Genomic DNA, 20,633 nt, shown 5'->3' with positions numbered 1-20,633 from the left:
TTAACTAGGGTACAGTAATTTCCCTTAGATACTGTCAGAAATATAGTGAAGTATAGCTTAGATGTTTTCTTTATTTATGTGAGACTATCCTGCAATGTTGTTTTAAATATTTCCTGTGATTTCAAACTCTGATGCAACTGTGACTATTTACTGAGTATTTTCTTAGGTTCATAGGTTCATAGATTAGTACTAAGCTAACTGCCCTTGCGAGCCATTTTAAGCTTAGCCAATTATCCCTTGTGAGACTCAAACCCTGCACCTTGTGTTTGTAAGGCAAACACCTTAACCATTAGGCCACCCTCCCAACCCCTGCAATGTTGTTTTAAATATTTCCTGTGATTTCAAACTCTGATGCAACTGTGACTATTTACTGAGTATTTTCTTGTTCTTTTATTTGTTATTAAATATATTTAAATCTTTCATTGTGGTTATTTGTGAGACAAATTTAAGTATTGAGAGTACTCACATATTTATTTGGTGATACTGTGTAGGCCACTCCTAACAGCCTTGCTCTTGGTCAAACTACAATTTGTGTTGATAGTACCATTACACAGCAAGACTGGACACCCTTTTTAAGGGCCTTAAAGTAGCTGATAAGGACGTGGCTTGTGGCAGTGATAATTATCTTATAGTCTGGTCCAAAGTGGGAATAGCTAGTAAATCTGTGCCAGCCTTTCCCAGGTGTGTGTCTGCATGTGTGTGTGTGTGTGTGTGTGTGTGTGTGTGTGTGTGTGTGTGTGAGCTACTTGGGCAGGTACACGAAGCACTGGTTGGGCAGAGAGGTTGCTGGAGGTCTTGGCTTGGCCACTCAGCTGAGGTCTCTACTCTATAGCTGTGCCAGTGGGGAGTCTTACTGGGGATCTGGAGAAAGAGGGAGAAACCAACCCCAAACTAACTATGGTCTTTGTGTGCTCTTAAGGGAAATTGCACATTACTATGTGTGTACTTGTCATCCTCCCAATGTATGACATCCACTGGTGCTTCAGGTGAGGATTAAGGCATCTTGATTACTGAGACAGTGGTGGGGCACCAGAGGCACTATGTCAGAAAAATAAAATATATGCATGCCTGTTTCATAAAATGTGCAATGAGTCAAGTTTTTATAAAGTGTACTCAGACTTTCCTTTGGGCCTAGTTACATTTTGATTTAAAAAAAAAAGAATCGCAAGTTTTGATTTCCTACCTTTAATACTGACAACAGATACAGGCAAGCTGCAGAGATATTCAAACACCTAGTAGTGAAGTACAGGAAATTGTAATGTGTCAGAAATTAATTTATGCTCTTCTAAATAAGCATCCTTGTACAAGGGACAGCATTATGTCTCCTGGCCTTTTATGCAGAGGTGTAAAAATACATCATTGACAACCAGAGTTCACAGTGTGAAATGACAGATTATCATATTTAGAGTCATACCCACAGTACTTTACTTCTTATCCCTGTGTACACCGCTGAGTGCTTTAGCAATTCAGGAGAGGATTTCATTACTTTGCAAGGGATTTGGACAAACCATTTCATTTGCTATTATGAATACTGAAGGGATTATAACAGCAGGAAAAGTCCTGATTCAATCAGTGACTTATGAATGCTATGGCATGTTAAGCCATGAACACTAGATTATACAGTACAAGTATATGTGTAAATAACGTGAAGATATGATGCATGTATTTCTTTTGATGATTTTAGCATTGAATGACAGTATGCATAAAACACATTCAGAAAATTTGAGAAGAGGAAGGCAATAATTCATAAATGGAAACCTACCTGTGGAAGTGCTCCATAATTCCATATGTAACCCTTGTGTGGGAAGATATTGCACACATATCTAAGCTTGCCATTTTTCACATCCTGCTTAATAGGGTTGAGTGGTTCCTTTGTGGCAATCTAAATATATGACAAAAATGTAAAGAGGTAAATATATACATATATAACATAAATAAATCATATACAATTCTTTCCCCCCCATTGTAATGTCCACTGTAACCATTTGCCTGCTGATCCTTTTGCCCTTCTTAAGGCACACTGTATACACAGAGAATACATACTGAGAAAAATACACCCAGATGCCAGTGACTAGTGTGCTGTTCCTGCATGAGGAGAACACAGCATTCAAAAACATGCAAACATGGCTTAGGTTACTCTAGGGTCAGCTCTGAGGATTCTGGGATTTGCAGCAGCAGCAATAAGCATATGCCCAAAGCAAAGTAAAACATGATCTCATGTATGACTAGCTTTGTCAAATTCAAAACAAAAAAAAATCTGTAAAATTTGTTATTCTGAAGGTCATAGTTCTTACATTTATGTTTGCATCATCTGATCAGAGTGGTAAAATAACATGTTTTCAGTATTCAGATGCTGTGTCCTCAGACTCTGGATGCATGAATAGAAATGCAAAATTAAAATAGTAGCTGCATACCTCTGCTAAAACAGCCAGACAGAAATCTTTAGCAAATAGTAGACTTTTATGTGAACAGCCTTCAGTTGAAACGCATAAAGACTGTGTATAACACTAGAGTGGTACTTCACTTTACTTACTAATAAACAATACTGAATTTCCAGCCCTTGATGGGGTTGAGTTTACAATCATTCTAGGGGTAGAGAGTAATTTACAGCAAAAGGGGTTGCAAACATGACCATTGTGCATCAATACCCATTTTGTTCTATATGAGCCACGGCTGTTAATATGCAAACTACAATGTATAAGACAGAAAGTGTTTGGGCATCAAGAACGTATATACACACACACACACACACACACACACACACACACACACACACACACACACACACACACACACACACACACACACACACCAGCATGTAAAACTTTATGCTGAATGTGAAGATAGGTGATGGCTGCCAGCCTAGCCAGAAAGAATTCTATGATAATTCTGTCATTTGTAAATATTAATGTAAGCCACAGACTTGTTCTCTTAAATGTGGAAAGACTGCATTGGATATTGAATTGTAAAAATGTAACAACGGTGCACTCTGCTGTAAAAAAGCTAAGTCAAGCATTTTGTGACTATCTTTGATGTCAAAATTTGGAGCTGATATGTCTAGAGGGAGGCATCCTGCCTATTGTCTTAAGACCAGAGTTAATGGCTAGAATTTGATGTATAAATGCCCTTTATTGCTCTGGTTTCTGACCAGGTGTAAAGAATGTAAATGTAGTTTCTGTTAGCCTGGGAACACCAGGGAAGTGTGAAGAATGATGTCATGTGAAGCAGCTCTGTGTTATCAATTTAAAGAGAGTGAATCAGAGAGCTCAGACCATTTTGTCTTCAGAACAGCCTACATCACCGGCACTGCTTTGCTCTTTATGTAAGTTTATTTTAGAACAGTGTTTTCTCTTAGAAAGAGATAGGAATTAGGAAGATTAGACTAAGTGGTTTTCTGTGTTGATGTCAGAACTTTTCTACAGTATTATTTTAAGTATTTCTCTGTGATCTCTGAACTCTTGACTAGCACTGTATAGTAAGAAGTATTGTCTTGTGTTTTTATTATTAAATATTTTTAAACCTTTCAACTGTGGCTGCTTTATGTAGAGTTAATTTAAGCTCTACGAGTACATTGCATGTATATACTGATACTGTACCAAGTCACTCCAATAAGCTTTGCTGTTCAGTCACACTTACCATTTGGATAATAATATTGCACAGTAATAATTGGACACCCTTTTAAGGGCCTTTGAGTAGCTGATAAATATTAGTTGGGTGGTGGCAGTGATGTCTACTGTATAGACTGGGTAGAAAAGGGGCACAGCTGGAGAACCTGTGCCAGCCTTCCTCAGGGTGTGTGTGTGGTTGTATATACCTCTTATCTCAAAGTGTGTGTGTATGTGTGTGTGTCAGCTACGTGGGTAGGGACACGAAGCACTGGTTGGACAGAGAGGGTGCTGGAGGTTTTAGCTTGCCCACTAGGCTGAGATCTGGACCCTATAGATGTGCCAGTGGGGAGTCTTATTGGGGACCTGAAGAGAAAGGGAGAGAACAGCCCCAGACTGACTGTGATCTCTGTGTGCTCTTAAGGGAAATTGTACTTTACTGTGTGTGTATTTATTATCCTTTCCCTATATGGACGCCCCTCACTGGTGTTAGTGGTGAGGATTGAGGCTCCTTGATTGCTGGGCCAGGGCATGGATGTCACACTGAATATTCTCCAATTTGATTGTGTTTGTACACTCTGTAACTCTTCTAGAATGATTAGGAAAATAAGCCATAACAAAATAATATTCAAGCAAATGTTCCATCTTATTAAGTCAAACACATATATTACTTTAGATCTTGCTTTATCTCTCATAAACACGATTAATCTTTCACTCATGGAAGCAAACTAGATCTGTTTTAACAATATCAAACCTAACCACTGACCACTTAAAGCATTCCCAACTCTCTCTACACTGCATTCTAAAAGCAGACCCCTAATGCAATGTTTGTGTGAGACTTCACTGCACCTATAAAAATAATAACTAAAATGAAATGCCAATTACATCATAAATATTACACAAAAAATCGTATGATAACTGTGAAAGAAATGCTGAAAAATTACTCGTTTTAACTGCTGTAACTGAACAGAGCTGCTGATTTTTTGCACACCCACACACCACTTACACTGCCTTTGTAAGAGCACTCACTGAGTGCTTTATGGCTTTTAAAGCCAGCAAAACACTTAGCATTTTTTTTCTGTAACTAGTAGTTCATGGAGCAGATTAAGCTCAATGCACTATAAGGAATTACGATTGGTTTTCCAATCATAACTATTATCTGTTCTGGACATGGGTACTCAGAGTCAAACAACTGGAAAAACGAAAAACAAAGGCAAGGGACAATGGGCACTTCAGAACAAACACTCCGAAACTGTTTATTAAACCAGGTAAAGTTAGCGCTTTTGTACAGAATAGTATCTATACTTCTTCAGACTATAAAAACAGTTACAAATACAGTCTCTTAAACAAGAGCCCCTCAATTAATTAACCCACCTTGCATAATCGCATGACCTAATTAGAATAAATTAATTAGCTTACAAAAAATGCTCAATTCATTCTTTAAAAAATGATGAATTCATTCTTTTTCTAAAATATATATGCACTATAACTAATACAAATAAAATGCATATAAAATACTTGTAAAATCATACAGAATCTAACTAAATTCTATCTCGTTAAACTCCTTAATTTTAATATACATGCTACTGAACACACATCATTTATGCCTGGATACTTAAAGGCATCAAACCTAAGCTGCCAAAGGAGTTTACATCTTTCCAACCATAAAGAAATTAATATTAATATTAAAATTGGTTGGCTAGAAGAGACTATCATTTAGGCAGCCATCCAGGGTGATTTAGCAATTTTGTCTCCTACCATTCCACTGCACACGCTAAGATAGCAATGAGAAGTGGGGATGAACTGGTTTGACCACACTGGACACCTCTTGCTTATTTCAAGAAAGCAGCTCTGCCCCCTTATCCCAAGCACAGGTGAGCGAAATCACATCACCATGTGATCTCTCACAGAGCCCACATCATACTATCGCCTCTGGAGAGGTTAGCAAGCCACTCCCCTTCACTACTCCACCTTCACACATAGCCCATCCAGTGTTGGGGCCGTTAATCAAACCCTGGCTGCCTAAGCTGCAGTCAGGGCCCCATTTATCTCTGCCATGGAGCCAAGTTATACTTAACATCCTATTTTGGTGCAAAATAATTGTTCCTGCAAAGGGTAGATGTGATTTTGAAGTAATAAAATGGGCATAACGGACACCAAAATAACTTGAAAAATGCTCAACTTTTAAACTGCTATCAAGTGTGAAAAAAAACACCATTTTACTTTCTTTGCCTACAGCATTATAACAGCAGAGACAACAAGAGTGATACAGAAAACATATCTTTAAAATAGATTAGCTGTACTCGTACAGCACTATTTACACTACTGAAGTAGTTTAGTCCCATAAACCTCTGAATCATGTTTATAGCATGAAGTATTATCAGCCAGAGTTTAGGCTATGATGCTCATGTCTGCCTGTTTCTGTGCCGGAAGGTCATGGATGGAGTGAGTGCATACATGAACACTGCAAGAAGGTGCTTCAACAAAGTATTAGTTTAAGGGTGTGCACACTTATGCAACCAGCTTATTGTACGTTTTTTATTTTTTATATTTTCCCCCTAACAGATTTGTTTGCTTTTCAATTGAATTGTACAGATTATAGGTTACATTAAAGGTGGGAAATGCTTTGAAATGATTTATTGTGATCTCATTTTTTATATCACAAAAATCTGGCATTTTAACAGGGGTGTGTAAACTCTTTATAAACTTTTTATATCCACTGTATGTATGTAAATGAGAGCCAGGCTTGTATTTCACACTTATGGTCAACTTATCTGTGAGTGAATAGTGTGCGACTGCTGGCTTTTCCCACCACAGAGCAAGACTGCAGTCTGGCAGGGATTTCTCCTTTTTTCCAAGATGTTGTGACCTCGTAGGTGGTATATCAGTTGCAGGGATGCAGGGATTGCTACTACAGCTCTGCCCAATGGCGTGGAAGGCCATACCCTCATTGGCACACCTTGTCGACTAAGTGGCATGTAGATGTGCTGGGTTTCTTGTGTATGCTTTTCTCTTTGCTTTGTCTTATGTGCTTCAGCACTGAATCCCTACCGTACAACGCACTTCTTTCTGTACACTTGTGTGCAGCTTTGCAACCATCAGGCAATTCACACCAGCATTTATGTACAATGTTTTTTTTTTTATTTAACAGCCTTTCCAGATCTGCAATCTTCTGTAAAATGCCTGAGTTTCAAAAATCCAGATTAAAAAAAAAAGTGTTAAATTAATTAAAAAAAAACACGAACAGCAAAAAGTAGGAAACTGATGAAGAATTTATAAACAATTACTTTAAGGTCATACGCATACGCATATTACTAAACTGCAAGATCTTGAAAGTGTAAACATTGAATGAGATTTTTACTACAACTTGCTAGCAAGTTATCATTTTAACACCTGTGAAACTTAGCTTATTTGACATGCACTGTATAACAGACCAGCATAAAACCAAGCAATTAAAATATTCAAATCATATTGAGCTATAAGGAAAGAAAATTACCTCCATTTTAGCATTAGTCCAGCGAGATACTTCCACAATCATATTAAACACGGCCTGAAATGATACCACATTAAAATACATTCTTTGAATATTGAAGAAAAAAGATCAGTTTGTAAATACAGACTTTATAAAATAATCCAACCACAAGAACTACAGAATTAGCATTACTGACAAGAGATCTTGAATAAATTCTTCAGAATATTTGTATTTCACAATTGTAGCTTTTGTTCTGCTACTAGCTAAAATAATGCACCTTCCAAGAACTATTTATTAATTTACCCTTGTATTATACTGCATTTTGGTATTTATGTTTATAGTTATATTACAGCACTATGGAATTAGGCTTTTCAGTTTGAATAAAAGACAAATTATTCAGACAAAGTACATTAAAACATTACATACTTGATAAAAAAATCAAATAGTAAGTTTGTATTTTAATGGAGATGAGATAACTTCCTTTGCTAAAAATCTAGTAAATGCATAATAAACATCAAGTATTCATTCTGATGAACAAAAGCACAGCAAAGTTCTTCCCAAAAAAACAGCTACTCACTCATTCATTTTCAATAACTCTAAATAAAATTAAGGGTTGCAAGGGAGCATGCTCCTACACTAGCATGTAAAGATAAGCCCTGGGTAGCACAGGAGACCAGTCCATCACAAAAGGCACAAACACACACACAGCTATGAGCAGTATGGAGTATCACCAACTTCACACAAGCCTTGTGGCCTACTTGTCCTCAAGAAGCTTGACTGTAGTTGTCCAGAGTTGGAATTTAAACATATCAATGGATGTGCCTGGTCAATTGTTAGGTGACTGATATTGTCACAATGAGACAGAGTACATTCCAAAGGTGAGGGAGCCGTTGTATAATGATGCAGTACCACTTGCTGCGACTGTTCACAAGGATTATAACGATGACACATTTGCTCCTCTGTTGTCCTTACCTTCTGCACATTCTAAACTCAGGATCTCGAATAAGAAGGGACTTTTCAACACCTGGGGATGTAAGCCATGGGATTCCCTTATAAGATGGTAGGGGACTAAGAACAAGGACAGTACCTCAAGTCTAAAAGGGTGACTCAGGTGTCAAAATCTATCTGGTCATGAACTTCTGTACTCTTTCAAGTTGAACAAGTTCTTTTGTTGGGATCATGCAAATAGGAGAACTGTTCTCAATGACTGGATGAACAAATGATGTTCAGAAAAGAAACAATAACTTCCCTAGGCAACTGGATAATCCTAGAGAAATGGGTGCTACACAGAAGAATCTCCTTACTACTGTGGTCGCTTAATGACCAAAGAAAAAACATTCTGTCTATAAGTGTACAAAGGTGCTGTATGAGAGTAACCAGTATGGAGTTGTTCACCCTTAATGTACATGCTCGCAGGAATTATTTGCTTCCTAGACGTGAGGAGGCCACATTTGCTGATACTGAGAGTCAGATCACTGCTTTTATGTTATGACAGGTTACATCTATCCCCTCCTAGAGTAATGCTGCACTTCTGGAAGAAGGTACAATAACATCAAGGTTCCAATCATCAGTAAACATAGTCATCCACATACTGATGGTGTCAACTCAGCCAGCCATGAAAAAGATGCCAAAAAACAAACAGTATTTTTGAGTGCCAATCCCTATGGAACCCAAAGGGTAATATCTTTTGATGTGGACAGTAGACTACCTACTCTTATTACCCAGGTCTATCCAATCAGCCAGTTTGCAATGCAGACAATCATGAGTTCTCCAACAGCATTAAATTACCAGTCACATAATCCTTGACACTGCAGATAATACAGGTACACTGGTAGGTCTATACTTTCCGAGCTCATCACTGGATCCAGTCTTTTGGACACAGGATTACTGTAGCTTACTGCTGTGTTTTAGAAACAAAACCAATGAGAAAGCCTTAGTTCAGTGAATGCAAGAAAGCAGACAGGGATGATGTATGGATCCATGGAAGCAATGTTTTTGATCTTGGACAGCATTGTTATAATTTGGTTTTCTACAACATATTAAAGCTCACATGCCGGATGATATAGCATGGAAGCTATGTGTGCTTTACTTGTAATTATGCTGGCAATATCTTGGGGAACAGAGAATACTATCCCATTAACCTCCAGAACACGAAAGCCTTTATTTGTTTACCAGGGTAAAGCACTGATCCAGACTGAATAACTTCTTGTGCTGTAAGAAAGCTTTACAATGACCTTTACTACCTTTGGTCTTCACAGCGAGTTCAGGTCTCATAAATGATGAGATACAAACAAGGATGATATAGGCTCTTCTCCTTAATGTCTGTTATGTGGTCTACTTTGACTAAAGAGGCAAGACAGATGAGGAAGACCAAAAAAAAGCAAGTTGGGTTGTATGATATGTAATACATTATTTCTACTAGTTGGGGTTTTACTAATTTGTTCTAAGGAATTTGCATTAATAAGGTCAAGGAAGTGCTACTGGTGGTGTAATTATTCCAGCTGATTGTGGAGTAGCCAAAGCCCCCTTTACTTAATATGTTAGACTTAATTTTTTATTTCATTTATATCTGTTGAGTGGAGTAGTGCACTTATCAATACTAACCATTTCAGGCACAGGTGAAATACTAAACATTTCATAAACAAAAAATACAGAAATGTAAGCAGTAATAGAGTAGTTCAGACTAATTAAATAAAAAAAACTGTGTTTATACATTCTAGTGAATAAGCAGTGCAGTGTGTAATGTACAGTATATACATTAGTTTCTAAAGTGGGCCAATCTTCAGCGAACCTTGAGAGAGAAGAAGAGACTCAGAAATGAGATACATTAAGTGATACATCTTGTGTTGAAGCAGGAGCACTTGGCTTAGATAAAGAAGTGCTTTTTGAGTTGCATTCTGAATTAAAAATAAGTGTTGATTTCCTTAATGTTGATGGGGACAGCTTGCCAAAGAGTAGGTGCCTTAGAGGAGAAAATATGTGCAGTACTGTGGAATTTGGTTCTAGGGGTAATGAGAGTTGTTGTGGCTTGTGAATTGTGTCTCAGGTTGTATGAGAATATGTTTTCATGAAGTCTAGTTGAAAGGGGAGTAAATGTCTGGAGCTGGAGTAGTTTGTAGAGTTGGGATCTTAAATTTTTGTTTTAATGGGTAGCCGTTTGGCTTTTTCTAGGGTGATACAGTGATGCTCACAGTGAGGTGAGTTTGTAATAAATTTTAAGCTGCTGTTATTGATAGTTTGGAGTGTGGCAATATTTTTCTTAGAGGCAGAAGCAAAAATTGGGAGCTCATATTGAAGTTAAAAAAGGAGAACTCCTATGACAATGGCTGCTCTGGCTGGTTGGGATAGAAAATGGGAGATCATTTTGGCCCAAAGACTTGGTAATTACTTTATCAGCTCCTGAAAGGAATCATCTATATAATGTAGGTTTTTCTTTGTGGAAAAGTATAGGCAAATGTGCTTCCACAATTAAAGTGTTTAGACCACCCCCAACAGCTTTCTTATCCAAGTCCCATTTTACCCAGAATCAGGATGGATCTCAGTCCTGCCCTCCACCTGGAATGATGAGCATACGACTGCCTACAAATTCCTAGAGAAAAATAATGCCCAAGCTAGGAGGCATCTGAAACTTCAATAAACACCTGAAACTTACCACTCAAGGCAGCACTGCCTACTGCTATGTCCAACCTTCTCACTCTAAAATTTCAAGCTTGTAGGATCAGTCTTGACCATGATGTAGAGTCTATTTTCATGCAAATCGTGGGGATATCCCTAGTTGAGACAAGAGGGAGTTAAGTGCTACCAAAGAATTGGGTGTCCACATTCATAACCATTGTGGTCATAGACAGACAAAATATTAAAATCCTTCTCTGAACTCTGTGATGAGATATGGAATCCATGAAAATGAAAAGGAAATGTACAGGACCACTCTCAGCTGCAGAGGACAAATCATGCCCACCTCAACCCCCACTTTTTAACCTTCTGCACCTAACAGGAGAAGTCAGGGACTATAATCTCTTTGTGGCAATTAAGTCAATCTCAAATATTCTAACTCAGGACACACAGTCTAGATACAGCTTCTAAAGCCTTCCCAGCTCCATGGCAGAATTAATGGAATGCCTCAGAGTGACAGGATACTGTCTCCATCAAGAAAGTAAACTGCTGAGAGACTAAAGCATGAGACCAAACCAACTACCAGATGACCAATCACAACATGTAAGGAGATATGGCTTTTTCACCCTCTTGTTAATGAACCACACTTTGAACCAGGAGATATACCAAAAAGGCTGAAGCCCATGATAAGCCAGACTCCATGGCAGAAAAGACCACAAGTCTTTCTTTAGCTTATGTCTATTCAAAGCATATCCCCTATGGGAGAAGCCAGTGCTCCAGAACCAAAAGGAAGCTTAGGAAATCTACTTCACAGTAAACAAAGACTTTTCAATAGGAAGAGGACAGTCCATGGAAAGGATAGTCCATCCAAATTTCAGTGTGGATTGTACCAATTGAGGAATAAGACAAAGGACCAATAAAAGGAGAATGTCCAAAATCTGTGGTGTTGCTGCTCCCACATACTCCTCAAGTCTACAGCAATATCCACATCCTCATGTGTACCATGGTGTCAAAGCCATGAATAATGCAGTTACATTCTTTCCCAGAATATGTGATCAGGTCCAAAAATGAATGCAGAACTGCATCCAAACTCAGACTGTTACAGCAAGACTTCACTGGTCCTCTCATAGGGCAAGGAGAGTGAACAGATCTGCACATAAAAGGGAAATAACTGACCAAAAGACTACGAGGGAATCAAGGAAAAATATTGCAGCCCAATGGGGCTATAACAGAGGAGGGAGTGCCCGATGGGAAAGGCTCAAAAAATTCCAGGCCAGGCTACCACAGGCCAGTCACTCTACATGGGGATGCAGAATGGTTTCACTCATAGAAGACTTAAGCCATAGCAGCTAATATCTGGGAAGACTCAACTTACACAGCAGGCCCTGATGAGAGTTATGGGTGCCAAAGCAAAGTGAGGGGAACTACTGTAAAGATCAATGTTAAGTTGCCAAAACATCTCAAGGACTATCCCGCATCTAACATTCCTGCAAAAGCATGGAGAAATGAAAATCCCAGTTCCCCTTCTGTACTACAGTAATGCCAAGACTAAGAATTAAATAAAATACCCATCTCATTTTAGAAAGGAATGCAAAACTCCAGTTCCTTGTTGCCCAAAAATATCCTTCATTGTCCATGTGAAGCTACTGGAGAGAAACTGATGAAAGGGAGGCATGCATTTGTTTCTTACTTTTTTGCTCAGACTACAATATATTTAAACTTTACAAAATTTGCAGCAAAACTGGATTATGGAATTGCATTTATCATAATCAATGAACAGTAAGCCATGGATAATGATGAGCTCAATCAAATGATAAAGTGGTCCACAGAGATGAGCTCAAATCACCAGAGAAAGAGAGAAAAAAAAGAAGTTATGTCTTACCATAACGTTCCATCTGTGTTGTTGATCTTCTTCCAGTCATCACTGATGGGTTTGGTTCCGAGCCCTCAGAACTGAGACAGCCTAATACCAAGCTTGCGTACACCAAAAACTCTCGAGCTAAGCTGCTACCCACAATGCCCTTATCCCAGTTACCTCAGATCGAGTTTGCATGCAACATACAGAAGTAAAAGCAGAGGCCATTTCTGCGCAAAAACCCTGAAACACCACAAGGACCCATAAGATCCACAAGGAGCCTTTGGTGGGGGACAGAGGGTGGGATGTGATGAATGGAAGAAGATCAACAACACAGATGGAACGTTATGGTAAGGCATAACTTCTTTTTTTGATGTTGTTAATCTTCTTCCCATTCATCACTGATGGGACAGAATCCCAAGCTACTTGAAAACCTGGGTGGCCCTTATGGAAGAACATTCCTGAGAACCACTGAGCCGAAGGCCACTCTTCCCCTGGAGACCAAGTCCAACTTGTAATGTTTGATGAAAGTATGGGGTTTAACCCAAATGGCTGCTGCGCAAATGTCGTCCATGGAAGCTATGGAGAGAAAAGCAACAGAAGTTGCAATGGCTCTCATTGAATGAGCTTTGATATTAACAGGTTTAGGTTCATTTGTTTGTGTGTATGAAAAAGTAATACAATCTCAGAGCCATTTTGATAAAGTGACTTTTGATACGGCACATCCCATTTTTGGTCCAGAGAAGGAGATGAAAAGTTGATCCGACTTGCGGAAAGATTTAGTCCTGTCCAAGTAAAAATGTAATTGTCTATGTACATCCAATGAGTGTAGACAGTATTCTTCTTTATTGGAATAATTTGGGAAAAACACTGGAAGCTCAATGGACTGGTTGACAGAGAAATAAGAAATCACTTTGGGGAGAAAAGATGGATTAGTACAAAGAGACACTCTGTCTTTATGAAAGATTAAGTATGGACTCGATGCATAAGGCTTGTAATTCCGATATCAGTCTAGCTGATGTGACCACCACCAAAAAGAGAGATTTCCATGAAAGAAATTTAAGGTCACATTTTGCAGCAGGCTCAAAAGGGGGTAAAGAAAGAGACTGTAATACCAGAGAGAGATTCCATGTCTCTACAGGCCGCCTGATTGGGGGTCTGCTATAGAAAACTCCTTTGAGAAAGGTCTTGCAAATGCGGGTGGAGATAAGTGGAACGCCTTCTAGAACGTTATTAAATTGAAGATAGCTGCCAAGTGTACTCGTAAAGTGGAAGCTGATGCTCCATTGTCGAAAAACTAACAAGGGTATTGAAGTATAACAGATGCAGGAGCTAAGAAGGGGTCTAGCATCTGTTCTTTAAACCAGAGAGTGAAACTTTTCCACCTATCTTTGTAGAGTTTTCTGATAGATGGTTTATGGGAGGCCAGAATAATATCATGAACAGGTGAAGAGAGGGTTTCCTGCCTAGCGACTAACGGAAGTGGAGAAACAAGCTGTCAGCTTAAGAGTGGACAGATTTGGGGGAGTCAACCCTTGGGGGTGAGAGATTAGGTCCTGATGAGTGTCCAGGATCAATAGAGGTTGTGATATGTGAGGCCGGAGGAAGGGGAACCACACTTGTCGAGGTCAGAATGGGGCAATGAGGATCACCTTGCGTCTCAACTGAATCGCTTTCTTTAAAAGTAGAGGTATCGAGGGAATTAAAGGATAAGCAGAGAGAAGACCTGTAGGCCAATCGTGAATCAAAGCATCTCTCGGTGACTCCCCTTCTGGGGGAAAAAGGGCAAAGAAGCTGCTGCATTTGTTGTTTGAAGGGGAGGCAAAAAGTTCACAGAAAGGCTGGCCCCAACGGCAGAAAATTTCTGCCGTCACATTTGGATTGAGAGACCACTTGTGTGGAAGGAGGATGCATCTGCTTAGCCTGTCTGCAATCACGTTGGTGCTCCCCGGGATATGCATTGCTATAAGAAAGCGGTTGGAAGCTATCTCCCAGTGCCAAATTCTCATGGCCTCTCGACACAGGGGGTAGGATTTGGTCCCTCCTTGCTTGTTTATGTACCAGACTACTGACATATTGTCTGATTGGATCGCAATTGTCCCCGGTGGAAGAAGCGGATGTAATGCCTGCAACACCAACAGCACTGTTCTCAACTAACATTGACATGCAAGTTGGCCTCTCAGCTGGACCATGTGCCTTGGACTGAATTCCCCTGAAAGTTACCCCCCCACCCTATCAGGGAAGTGTCTGTGGTCACCGTGGCATTGGGTTGAGGGGTCTGGAAGGGGTGACATCAAAGAATTTCATTTGTCCTCATCCACCAAAGAAGATCTTGCTTGCAGGAATTGGTGATGAGGATCTGTGAGTTTAGTGGGTAAAGATTTGCCAACCATTGGGACAAAAGGAGACATTGTAACGGTCTCATATGTAATCTTGCCATGGGAACAATCGGAATGGCTGCAGCCATAGACCCTAGAGCCTGGAGAACTTCTCTTGCTGACACCTTTCTTTAACAGAGTATCACTTGCACTTGTAATCTTAACCTCTGAAGCCTGTGAACTGGAAGAGAAACCAGTCTTGTTCAAGTATTGAAAACTGCCCCTATAAATTCCAATTGTTGGATAGGGTGAAGATTGGATTTTTCCCAATGGACTGTGATGCCTAGAAACTCTGCCAGTGAGAGAGTGTTGTAGAGGGCCATGGTCAGTAGGTGCTTGGTGGGGGTGGAGAGGAGTCAATTGTCTAAATATGGAAACACCTGGAATCCCTGAAGTCTCAGATGAGCTATCATCACTGCTAGCCAATTCGTGAACACTTTGGGGGCCATCGAGAGACTGAATGGCAGGGCTCTGAACTGGTAATGATTGGCTCCTAGCCAGAAGCAAAGAAGACTCCTGGAGCGTTTGTCCATTTTGATGTGATAATATGCATCCCGGAGGTCTATTGAGCACATCCAAACATCCTCCCATAGAAAAGGGAGAATGGATTGTATAGTGACCATGCGGAATTTGGTTTGACTCGCTGACTTGTTTTGATGGCTGTGATCCAAAATGGGTGTCCAGTACCCGGGCATTTTTGGCAACAAAAAGAATCTTGAATAAAAACCGGATCCACATTGGTCTGGGGGGACTGGTTGGATGACTCTTGTTTTGACACAGCTTTATCATCTCTGAAGCCGCTTCTTCCCTTTGACTGGGTGGAACATCAGGAAGGTACTTTGTAGGTTTTGGGCGAGATATTAGAGGGATGTAATAGCCTCTGGAGATTATTCTCTGCACCTACCAATTGTTTGTAATAGAGTGCCAGGCAGTTTGGTGCAGAGAAAAATGACCTTCGACTGCTTCCAGAGGAAAGCAATCAGGCAATGCTTCAGGAGCGTTGATAAGATCGCCCAGAGAAAGAATCCCTGGGGGCGTCTTCCACCATTGGAACCCCCTCTGCCTTTGGGGGAATCCTCACCACGTGCGTTGCAGAAGGGGCCTTGAGATTTTTTTGTGCCATTTTTTCCCACTCCTCTGGTTCCTGGAAAAAGAATGTTGAGGCTTGGAAAAATGTAGGCCAATGGCAGACAAGGTCTTTCCATCCTGTTCGCACCCAGTCAGTGTGTCCTTCACTTTAGAACCAAATAAGGCAGATAGTTCGATAGGGGCATTCAAAAAAGGGGGACTTGGAGACTGCAAGGTCACAGATGTGCATCCTGGCATGGCATCTCATGACTATGCCTGCAACCGCAGCTCTAGCTGCCCCTTTGGTTGCGTGGGAGAGCAACCTCATGGACGAGTTGGAGATAAACTCAAGGGTGGCAAGTTGAGAAGCAACCTTGTCACATGCCCCATCAGAAACTTGACCTGCAAGGGCTCCAGAAAGTTTGGAGATCAGATCCCTTTGGAGCCTCGTAAAATGTGCCAAGTAATTCAGAGACCTGACTGCAAAGGTCACTGAAGCAAAAACTCGCTTCCCTAGTCTGTCCACAGCCCAGGACTCTGTTGGGGGGGTGAACAGTAGGACTTTCCTCTGCTAGGTCCTTTTTTGTGGCCGCCACCTCCACCATTGCATTTACTGGCAAGCCTCTAGACAAGTGGGAATGCTCCTCTGGTGGGGAAAGAATCTGTTCTGGTCTCCAGGGAATGGTCTCAAAAGAATCAGGGTTCTTCCACGCATGCTGCACAATGAGCTGGACTAACATCAGCAGGTGGGGTCACCCAAGAAGTAGAAGGCCGACAGCAGAAAGCCTGCAGGAAGATGGACTCCTCTGAGGAAGGATTGGAGGGCTTCCAGCCACCCCTCTGTTTCAATATTTCCAGGATGTCTCCGAAGGAGACATAGTCAGGGAGCGACCGTGGGGATCCTTCCCCATCATCATAGTTCGTATACTCTGTAAGAGACTCCTCCGGAGAGTAAAGGTGTTTCCTCTTACATGCCTTCTTCTGAAGGGGTTCTTCAGTGGGAATGTCTGAAGAAGACTCGGAAGGGAAATTACCCTGGACTGGAGTTTCCTGAGGCTTGAGCTCTTGGTGTCCTGGGGAGGTGGTCCATGGTAGCTGTAGCTCAGAGGGAGCAGGGGTAGATCCGATGTAGGAGGAGCGCTTCCAGAAGCAAGCACCCTCTCCATCACCCGGAAAGCAGGCTCGCCCAAAGAGGAATGGGAGCCCGGAACCGAGTAAGACAATCTCTGAACGACGATCACACCCCGGTCCATCAGGTCCGCTCCAGGGGATGGAGCCTCAAGTAAGATCGGGGGCATTGCACTAGGATCCAAGGACAGAACTGATAAAAAACTTGAAACCACACTGAGAACCGAGGGTTCCATTCCCCCCAACCATGAGACTGAGGAAGGGACAGTTCCGAAGGAACCGAAACCTAAAGAGGAGGCCTCGGAGCCTCAGTGAGGGTCACTGTCAGTGCCGAGAAAAGGGTTCCCACCAAGGACATCGGAGCTATGGGCCTCAGAACCGATGGATCCGAGGGAGGAGAATAAGTGGGAGTCCTGGGAGCATTAGACCCAAACCCCGAAGTGGGATGAGTTTTAGGAATGTTTATCTCTCTGGCTGTCAAATGCTGGTCCAGCAGGCGCACCACATCAAATTCAGACAGACTCCTGGTTGACCTTAGAGACACTCCAAAAGGAGAGTCATGCCGATCTAGGAAAAGGGCTATAAGCCTGGCCTAAGAATGGGTCCAGTGAAGGGGAGTACTGGGTCTGTGGTGTCTGAACTGTCAGCACCGAAGATTCTAACTTGGAAACAGGCAACAGAGGAACTAACGGTGCTGAGAAAGGACTTGGTGCCGAAAAGGCACTTGGAGTAGAAGTTATTATCTGCTCCAAGGGGATCATTGGAACTGACTTTGGTGCGGTGAGAGGTGAAGTCAGTGCCAAGACTATCGAAGGCAATAAGGTCGGAGCCGTAGTCATTACTGTAGTTAAGACTGATGCCGTAGATGTCGGTGCCGAAGGTGGCGCTGATGTCGAAGTTATCTCAATGTCCACAGAAGCAACTGGAGCTGAGCTCGGAACAGAAGTAACAGGAATAATTAGAGCTGAGAAAGCAATCTTGTGTTCCGTAGAAGACTTGTGGGCCTTGTGTTTGTGGGACTTGCCCTTATCACCAGCCGGTGAAGTGGGATCGGAATGTGGACATGTTTTGTCCTTCACTGGAGGGGTTGAGACCTCCGACACAGAAAAGGCCTCTGAGAAAGGTGAGGATAACAAGCCTTTCCTCTCATTCAGCATCCGCTGACTAAAACTCAGACAAATTTGGCAAGGAGGTTTCACAGAGAGGTGAGAAACCCCCAGACAATAGACACAATCATCATGTAAGTTCATTAAAGGAAGTGCAATGTTTGAACTCCAAAGCCCCTTTTTTCTCAGACATATCCAATACACAAAAAACACCAAACAAATTACTGCTAGAAAGTATAGAAAAGAAGTAGAAAAAGGAAGATACCAACGATGGTATCAAATGATACCACAAGGGTAAGAGAGGGCATTACCAACGATGGTATAAGAAATACCCAACGGGTAGAGCTACATAAAGAAATAGGGTAGAAAAAAATAGTTTAGATCAGAAAAGTTTAAAAATACACCAAAAGTTGTAAAGAAATATGACACTTAGCTGGAGAGCTCGGTGAAATGCTGCTATATGGCTGTGCGGCAAAAGAGATCTGAGGTAACTGGGAGAAGAGCATTGTGGATAGCAGCTTAGCTCGAGTGTTTTTGGTGTACATGAGCTTGGTATTAGGCCGACTCAGTTCCGAGGGCTCAGAAACGAAATCAGTGATGAATGGGAAGAAGATTAACAACAAGTTAGATACAACTCGGTTACTGCCTGGAAACTACACTATCTGCATGCCAGCAAATAAGACATTTTAAGAAAATAAGCAAAAATCAAACAGAAAAGAAGAAAAAGCTCAGGCTGCCACCTTGCAAATGTTCTAAAACAAACGGATTAAAAAAAACAGATAAAATTATTAAAACACGAAGACTTTATTCAATATAAAATTCATTCATTAAGCGCTTTCATCTCTATAACAAAACTTCTTCAGACTGAATGATGATTGAATCCCACATGCTTACAGTGGATATAAAAAGTTTACACACCCCTGTTAAATTGCCAGGTTAATTGCCAGGTTTTTGTGATATAAAAAAATGAGACCACAATAAATTATTTCAAAACTTTTCCCATCTTTAATGTGACCTATAACCTGTACAATTCAATTGAAAAACAAACAAATCTGTTAGGGGAAAAAAATATAAAAACTAAAAAAACGTACAATAAGCTGGCTGCATAAGTGTGCACACCCTTAAACTAATACTTTGTTGAAGCACCTTTTGATTTAATTACAGCATTCATTCTTCTTGGATAGGAGTCTATCAGCATGGCACATCTTGACTTGGCAATATTTGCCCACTATTCCTTGCAAAAGCACTCCAAATCTGTCAGATTGCAAGGGCATCTCTTGTGCACAGCCCTCTTCAGGTCACCCCACAGATTTTCTATTGGATTTAGGTTTAGGCTCTGGCTTGGCCATTCCAAAACTTTAATTTTCTTCTGATGAAGCCATTCTTTTGTTGATTTGGATGGATGCTTGGGGCCATTGTCGTGCTGAAAGGTGAAATTCCTCTTAATCTTCAGCTTTCTAGCAGACGCCTGAAGGTTTTGGGCCAAAAGTGACTGGTATTTGGAACTGTTCATAATTCCTTCCTCCTTGACTAAAGCTCCAGTTCCAGCTGAAGAAAAGCAACACCAAAGCATGATACTGCCACCACCACGCTTCACTGTGGAGAGGGTGTTCTTTTGGTGATGTGAAGTGTTGTTTTTATGCCACGTGTACCTTTTGGAATTGTGGCCAAAAAGTTCAACCTTGGTCTTATCAGACCATAACCCATTTTCCCACATACTTTTGGGAAACTTGATGTATTGTTTTGCAAATTTTAGCCAGGCATGGATGTTTTTCTGTGTAAGAAAAGGCTTCCGTCTTGCAATCCTACCCCATAGCCCAAAGATATGCAGAATACAGAAGATTGTTGTAATATGTAGCACACAGCCAGCACTTGCCAGAAATTCCTGCAGGTCCTTCCGTGTTGCTGTAGGTTTCTTGGCAGCCTCCCTGACCAGTTTTTGTCTTGTCTTTTCATCAATTTTGGAGGGATGTCCAGTCCTTTGCAACATCACTGTTGTCCCATATTTTCTCCTACTTTTTGATGACTGTCTTCACTGTGTTCCATGGTATATCCAATGCTGTGGAAATTTTTTTGTACCTTTCTCCTGAATGATAACTTTCAACAATGAGATCCCTTTGATGCTTTGTAAGCTCTCTGCGAATCATGACGTTTGCTGTAGCAGGCAAATGAGTACATGTCAGGAAAATCCTACTAGGGCAGCTGAACTTTATTTGGGGTTAATCAGAGTCTCATTAATTGATGGCAGGTGTGTACCCAAGAAGACTGAATGCTGTAATTAAATCAAAAGGTGCTTCAACAAAGTATTACTTTAAGGTTGTGCACACTTATGCAACCAGCTTATTGTACTTTTTTTTATTTTTTTATATTTTTTCCCCTAACAGATATGTTTGTTTTTCAATTGAGTTG

The 20,633-nt window shown here is 40.9% G+C and overlaps 1 protein-coding gene across 1 annotated transcript in view; it reads right to left on the bottom strand.

Moving 5' to 3' along the window:
• PPA2 (inorganic pyrophosphatase 2) overlaps nt 1-20,633 on the bottom strand; it is an 840,704-nt gene that overhangs the window by 593,911 nt on the left and 226,160 nt on the right. The window contains exons 5-6 of the mRNA XM_044060377.1: nt 7,102-7,155; nt 1,763-1,882 (exon numbers count right to left, since the gene is read on the bottom strand). Coding sequence (XP_043916312.1) covers nt 1,763-1,882; nt 7,102-7,155 — 174 coding nt within the window. The remainder of the gene's footprint in view (nt 1-1,762; nt 1,883-7,101; nt 7,156-20,633) is intronic.

Source organism: Protopterus annectens, chromosome 2.part0 (genome assembly GCF_019279795.1).
Source record: "Protopterus annectens isolate FY-2018-M chromosome 2.part0, PAN1.0, whole genome shotgun sequence".
Lineage (NCBI taxonomy): Eukaryota > Metazoa > Chordata > Ceratodontiformes > Protopteridae > Protopterus > Protopterus annectens.
This window is presented reverse-complemented; position numbering and strand designations above follow the sequence as displayed.